The 7431-nt window shown below is 35.0% G+C and overlaps 1 protein-coding gene across 1 annotated transcript; it reads left to right on the top strand.

Annotated features, from left to right (window-relative positions):
* Nucleotides 1-1342: 1342 nt before the first annotated feature.
* Nucleotides 1343-5069, top strand: LOC111606722. The gene is made up of 4 exons (XM_023327878.1): nucleotides 1343-1490; nucleotides 2455-2562; nucleotides 3291-3478; nucleotides 3559-5069. Exons 2-4 carry the CDS (start codon nucleotides 2470-2472, stop codon nucleotides 4085-4087), a joined length of 810 nt encoding a protein of 269 aa, XP_023183646.1. The 5' UTR covers nucleotides 1343-1490; nucleotides 2455-2469; the 3' UTR covers nucleotides 4088-5069.
* The last annotated feature ends 2362 nt before the right edge of the window (nucleotides 5070-7431 follow it).

The raw sequence follows: 7431 nt of genomic DNA, 5'->3' as shown, positions 1-7431 counted from the left end.
TTGACCATATGTTGTGAACACTCAGTTGTGTGATGGCTAAAGGAGTTGAAAACATCCTAGATGTAGATCTGAAAACAAAAATGTTTAAAAGACACATTTTTGTTAAAAAATGAAAGTCATCCTGAACCATTTTCTTTATATAGCTTCTGGTTTGGTGAGATATGTGTTTAGCAAGAAAGAAAAAAAAAAACTGTTATTCAGTCTGTCACTTTGGAAGTAAAGAATCTCTTCTTGGCTCTTTTGTCATGTTCACCATGGTTTTTCTTGACTTGGAAATCTATCAAGTTGGAAATCTATTACTGTAATTTTGGACATTTTTTTAAGTCAATGTAAAAAAATGTTTTAATGAAATAACTATTAGTCTTGTTGAAATTATTGAATTGTTGAACATAATAGAATGAGAAGCAAATTATTCAAATCCAGAAGAAAATCTGTTTATTGCTTAAAAACACAAGTATAACTGAAGCAAATATACAAAAGGAAGATTTAACATTTGAATTCAAGACATGTTTAGAAAAAAATAAACAGATAACATAACATTTAAATAAAATGCGACTCATGAATGAATGGATAAAACCAAGAGATTATCAACATTCTGATAATCTGTGTGAAATATTTACTGGATTTGGACAAAAATTATGTGGATTCTGGAATAATCCCAATTTAGGACTGGAAGAGGAAGACATTTCCAAGAAATCATTTAGAAGAGTTTCAACAAGAAACAGATTGAATTCATGAACCTAAAAATGTGTTTCTGAGTAAAAGACACAGACATGAACTATCCATTAAGAGATTTTGCAGAAACATCAAAATAAAGAATTACATTTTAAGCCACATTAAAAACCATCTGAACGCTGAACTATTCAGTATATCTTCAACTATCACCAGTTTAGCATTGTGTTTATATTTTGCAGTTAGCATTTAAGTTCATGCTCCACTCAAACACAACTATGCTGCTTGTAAAGCAAGAGCACTGCTGTTGAGTTGAACATTGATAGATAAGAAGAAACCACAGAAGCAGAAAAACATTGGAGGCTGTTTTTGCATTTGTATCTAAGCGATGGGAACCTGAACCTCTGTACTGCCACAAATATATTTCCTCAAACAAGTGGAAATGTATAAATGCATGAATTTTAATAAAATGTTAGTGTATGCATAAAATATTTTCAATAAATACATAAACATCATGAATTTTAAAATATATGCATTTTGTTCAGATTATCTCTGCTCAGTGTTTTATGTTGCATGTTGATCATCGACTCAACTTCCTGCCACACGTCTCACCACACTGATGCTCTGAAAGTATAGAGGCAAAAACCTTTTGGTGCGGAAAACTGTTTGAAACTGACTTTGACATGTATACTGTGTCCAGTGTGGACTGGTGCCGTTAATTACCTAATCAACTTTAGGTAAAAAAATAAGATAAGATAAATCAGCAAAACTCAAGATTTAGTGAGTGGAGAACAAAGCAGGAAGACGTCTGTGTGGAGGTAGGAACTTACTGCTTGGAAAATATACGGTTGATCGTGTCAATTAATGATTAAAAACAACGTTAATGATTGTTTTTAAGTGATAATGTGTAAGTTATGAGACATTTTCTGCTGCCTGCAACCCAAAATGATAAATAAGAAAAAAATAAGTGATTTATTTGAACCCTTTTTAAGGAAACTTGAGTGTAAAATGTGTTTTTAACATTTTAAGCCAGTTAACACCGAATTTAAAAGCCAAAACCTCCACAATCCTACAGTGTTTGTGTTCTGGTTTTAATTTGTTTGTATTTTGAATATTTATTTCACCTTTTTGCTTCATTTCTTTACATGTAATGACTTTGTTCTCTCTTTGCATTCTTATTTTTAAATGTATTATTATAAATTTGAATACTTCCTCCACAGCTCCCATCATGTTGTCGGTCTCCTTCCCTAAGCCTGCCTGCTTGCCTTCACACCCATCTATTAAATTATACTAAATATAAAATTGTTGCTACTGAAACAAATTATTCACAAGGTACCACCTATCAGTATGAACAGAAACATCTGATTTAATAATCAGTTATTGCATCACGAAGCACCAATTTCATTCAACAAGAACTTTTATTTTAACTATTTGTATTACTGAAGCATTTAATGTTTTTTATTTATCATTAATTCATTTGAACTCAAAGAAGTTTTATTATTCATGTGAATTAAGAATCTGGAAGAGACAGAGTCTCCTGAAGACATTTGGAACTGGTGGAATATGAATTATGTTACACTCTTTTTTTTATTGAAATTGTTTATATCAGATCTCATCCTAAAATGTGTTCATTTTCAACTTATTTCATTTCCAGTTTCAGTTCACAAACAGCATCTGAAGCTTATTTTTAAATATCTTGTTTTATGTCTGTGAGAAACATGTGTGACTTGTTTCTCATCCTTCCTGTTCATTTATCGTTGATGTATCATGTTCTGATCTCAGAAACCAACACAGGAGATGGATCATGCTGACGTTGTTTATCTGGTCATGTGGCTCAACATTCGGGTCTGCCTTCCTATCACAGTTCTGGTCATCGGGCTCTGCTGCACGGTACATATCCACATTCATATTGCCTTAAAATTAAGCTAACTTTTTTGTTTCTGTGTGCCTACACATCCTCTAAATTAACCTGTTATATCAAAGAGTTCATTATTCCATGAACTCTAAAATGTTTCAAGGACTTTTGAAAGGGAAGCTGGCCCACAGCATCACAGATCTTCTTCTGTACTTTACAATGAGCATGAGGTGCTTTTCCAACATACTGACAAACAGTTTCCTTGGCTAAGAATTACTGATAAAATCATGCAGTCCAACAAATCCTGGAAGTTGTGACCAGAGGACATGGGTCCGGTTAAGAATCCTCATAATAGCAGACCAGAGTTTTTTTTTCACATTACTCCAAAACAAATGTTTGTTCCAGTAACTTGGTGACTCCAAGATAACAAAATTAAAATATGTTTTTCTGGAACATATTAATGAGGACCCAAAAAGTAAAATGTAGATTAATTTAAAAAAATTCTGAGTGGGATTTTTTAAAATTAATATTATGGGTTAACTAAAAATGTTTAGTAATTAAATACTGGAGTTGTGTAAAGGTTTTACAGTGTTGGAATATTCTGCTGCAAGGCTTTTTGTACATCTCTACATGCGGTGCCATTAATTGTTGAGGATCTGTACGATATTTTTAATGATTTATTTTTGTAATATCAACTTGAATATATGATTGAGATGTAGTGTTTATGAGACTGTTTATTCGTTGAAAAACTGGTCTCCTGCAGGTACGACTGGAAAACCTTCCTGTCATCAAGTACATGAACCTTCTGGTCTCCAATCTGATCCAGTTCGGCTCCATGATCGTCTGGGTGGCACAAAAGGATGAAAGAGAGATCCCCGTCTTGACTGTGGCTGTGTATTACTGCAGTGTGATGGCCAGTCTGGGCTTCCGGCTCTGCATCACTCTGGAGAGGTATCAGTGGCTTCTCTGTGTTTTGAAGCAGGGACAGTTTCTGTGTAGTGATTTATATGTCTCTCTGTCTCCTGTTGCAGGTATTTTGTGATTGTCCCTCCAAAGCGGCAGTGCATCAGACAACCTATAAATTCTGCATTGATTTGCTTTATGGTGTGGAGTGTTTGTTTTACAGCTGTACTGTTTCTGAGAGCCTATGAATATGTTTTATCCATTTTTGTTTTCGTAGTTTTTGCTCTGGCCATCCTCTCGGTCCCCGTCATGGTTTTCTGTCTCGCTCAGAGCATCAGATCGTTTCCTGCTGCCGCCTCTGTGTCCACAGAGGAGAAACGCAGAGTTGTGGGGGTTTTGGTTTTCTTTGTGGTCAGTTACACTGAGATGATCCTGTCCACAGACATTTGGTCTGTTTTAGTCACCAGGTCTTTTTTATTCTATCTGTCTGACTTCAAAGTGATAGTTTATACTTTTTTACTGAATCCTTTTGTGGACCTGGTTCTGTTTGTGTTCATGTGTAAAGGTCCCATTGATAAGCTGTTGGGACATCTGTGCTGCTGCAGCATGGAACACACTGCAGATAGAGTAATTGAGGGGATTTACGAGGGGGAATGATGATGAACACATTTAGAGATTGACAGCATGTTAGGAGGCAGTATTTAAACAGATAGACCACTAAAAAAAACAGAACTTTAAAAGTCTTCTACAACATCATACAGTAGCCAGAAATCTTTTATTTTTATTTTTATCATTTAACGTTTAATTTCAGTTTGATGTCCTGTATGAACTTTCTTTTGAGTTCTACTTTTTAGCTTATCTGCCTATGCAGCAAATATAAGATGTGAAAATGTCCTGTAGCTACTTATGTAAATCTCGCTCTCCTAATATACCAGCAAATGCAACTGACTAAACAATAACTCAGTAAGCAGTACTTTCTTTATTTGCTAGTCTGACATGTAGTCATTTAAGACTTTTAATGACTACACGTGGCTCCAGGGATAAGATTTCTGTCAGAGTTGCTTCCGTTGGTTGTTTGTATTGTGAGAAGGAACTAAATGCTCCAACATGGGAATATTGGATCAGAAAACAACCTTATAAAGTTAAATCAGATGAGTTCATCTATATGTTCTCCATGTGATTCTCATGATTCCTTTGATAAGTATTAAATGTGTTACAATCAGATGAACATTAATTTATTTCCTCCAGAAGAACAGAGACATGCTCTGTCACCATATTGCTAATCTGCCCCTTTTGCTCCAAATATAATAGCTTTTACATGTCATTCATGATGCTTTTAATGGTGTTATTGTAAAAAGTGAGTATGTCTGTAGAAAAAGTTGTTTTACTCAAACATGTACTTGTGTATAATTTATGTACTAGAGAGTTATGTATGTAACAGAGGCTTTGGATGCAGTTAGATCCTTACCCAGACATTTGATAGCATTTAACAAAAAGTGGGAAAAAAAAGCCTGGCAGCTAAGAGTGCCCTCTACTGGAAGAGATTTTTACAATTGCATGTTTTACATAACCTGATGCATCTGTGAACACATCTGAACAATTCTGTGTTTTGATGGAATAATTATTTAATAAAAATGTCTGATATTAGTTGCTGTTTTTCATTACTGAATTATACTCCCCTTTGTAAAAGGTTTTCTAATTTATTGCTAAGGCTTAGTAAATGATCTTCCATTCTTCAACAGGAATAATAAGCCTTTCTTTAGTTCTATTAAGGGAATAAAATTTAACAAAGAAATATCCATACTTTTCAAGGTGGACACCCTGCACAGTAACGGCTTGTTTTTTCAGATTAAAGCATAAACAGAAGTCTATTCATTTTAGGCATTTTGTGTCAACATAAGTTTAAGTTCCTCAGTTAAGCAACAGCTTCAAGTTGGAAGTTCACCTATTATTTTTTTGTCAGTCAAGAAAATTTATTAAAACTTCAGTTGAAGTTTTGTGCTCTCTAAAACAGCTGAACCGGAACAGTAAAAGTAAAGGTGCATCATTAACTTCATGTTAAATGTTTTTGGATTCATGTTTTTGGACTAAAAGCTGTTGCTGGTTTCCTGTCTTCATCTTTTACACTTTGATCATTAACTCAACTTCCTGCCACCCACCTCAGAAAACCTTAGTGTACCGATATAACTGCTGAAACCTTAAAAAACCAACAAATACAAATTTGTGATTACTTTAGTGTTTTGGTGGGTGAACCTTCAGCTTCACACTTGTTATTTATAATTTAACTTGTACCATGTACATAGCTTACCACTTTAAATCTATTAACAGTTTCATTTGACAAGATTGTGCTTGCAGAAAGACAACGGTCTACCGACCAGAATTCTTTATTTGTTTCATAGAATGTAGCAAAACTTTGTACTTGACTATTGATAGTCATCCGTACTGCAGGGGTTCTCCAGAAATCCACCACTAACTCCACCGTTTTCAGTTCCAGGTGGTTCTGATTGCACTAGTTGGCCAGCTAAACCTCCTGTCTCTATGCAGACGTGTCCTTGAACAGACCAATTACATTATGGATTGTACTTCCTTATAACAATTTTGTTTTGACCATTATCTAAACTTCCTGCATCACACACACTGCTGCACACACCTCCCCCCGCCCCTTACATTTATGGAGATGTCACATCTGCCTCTAAACTTATAGTAGCTATTAAGAAATCCTCTTAATTGTCTATAAATTCATGTTAAAGCAGAAATACCTTTTGAACTTTTAATGTACAATTTATAAAAATAAAACAGTAAATTATTCTTTCTGCATATGTCAGACCCTCTACAAGAAAACTTGTTGACAAAGTACTTGCATAAAGTTCTCCAGACTTTATTTAGTCTGGAGAACCTCAGAGTGTGACAAACTGCATTCAGTCATTCAGCCGTTGGCCCCCACATTCATATGGTGATGGTGGTGAGCTACATTGTAGCCATAGCTGCCCTGGGGCAGAAGTGGGGGTGTGATTCCTTCCCTCAGGCCCCCACCATCAGGCAAGGCTGGTGGTGGCAGGTGAAGTTGTGGGAACAAAAGCATGCAGGGTGGATTAATCTGTTCTTAGCATTAAATCGAAGATTTTGCTCGATTTTATTCGGCCCCCAATATGACACTATTCGGAGGCCCACAGAGAAAATAAAATCACTATAACATATGCCAGTGAAGTCGCACCAAGACCATTTACTTCATTTCATTTCAGTTTAATAGTTTGTATTATGAACATTTACTTTACATTTAATTGTATTTTTTGCTTTGATAAAAATGTTTTTGGACCTTTTTCCCCTCTGAAGAAAATAATAAAGTATTTCTTTAATGTTCAGCCTTTTCAAAGAGGAACTTTTTAAGGTTGTAGAAACCTGATCTCAAACAGTCTTCATCAACTGTCAGCCCGATTAGTCTCCAGAAAACACTAATCTGGATTTACACGGCCTAATTTTGCTTGAAATGAGCCTTGATGAACCCTGTTGCTTTGGCTGCTTCTTTGTTTTTGTTGTATGTCTGTAAAGTATTTTGCTTTTTTCCTGATTTCCTCTGTTGCACAACGTCGTGTCGCTTTGTGGGACGGGAAATGTTTGACTTGCTGATCTGTGGTTGCATGTATTTATAATATAGTACATTTAATTCTTCATGCAATCTTTTACTTATTTCTTTCAAAGTAATCAGCGTTTTCTTCTGTTTAGAGAGAAGAAGATAAAATATTCAATCACATATTAAATATGATTTACAATAATTTTTGTTAAAGCTGGTTTTATGTATTTTTGCGTCACCAGAATGCAGCAGGTTGTACACTGATCAGTCAGACATGTTTGTTCATTATTGTAAATGTTAATGAATGTTTCCTGCAGGTGCAGCTGGATCTTGCTCCTCAGACCTGTTACATCAACTTCTTTATCTCTGATGCAATTCACTCTTCTTACTGTAAAGAACAAGCAAATCCAGATAATATTGGATATCATGT

The sequence above is a fragment of the Xiphophorus maculatus genome, chromosome 22 (genome assembly GCF_002775205.1).
Source record: "Xiphophorus maculatus strain JP 163 A chromosome 22, X_maculatus-5.0-male, whole genome shotgun sequence".
Classification (NCBI taxonomy): domain Eukaryota; kingdom Metazoa; phylum Chordata; class Actinopteri; order Cyprinodontiformes; family Poeciliidae; genus Xiphophorus; species Xiphophorus maculatus.
Note: the sequence above shows the minus strand (reverse complement) of the source record. Positions and strands in the feature narration are given on the sequence as shown.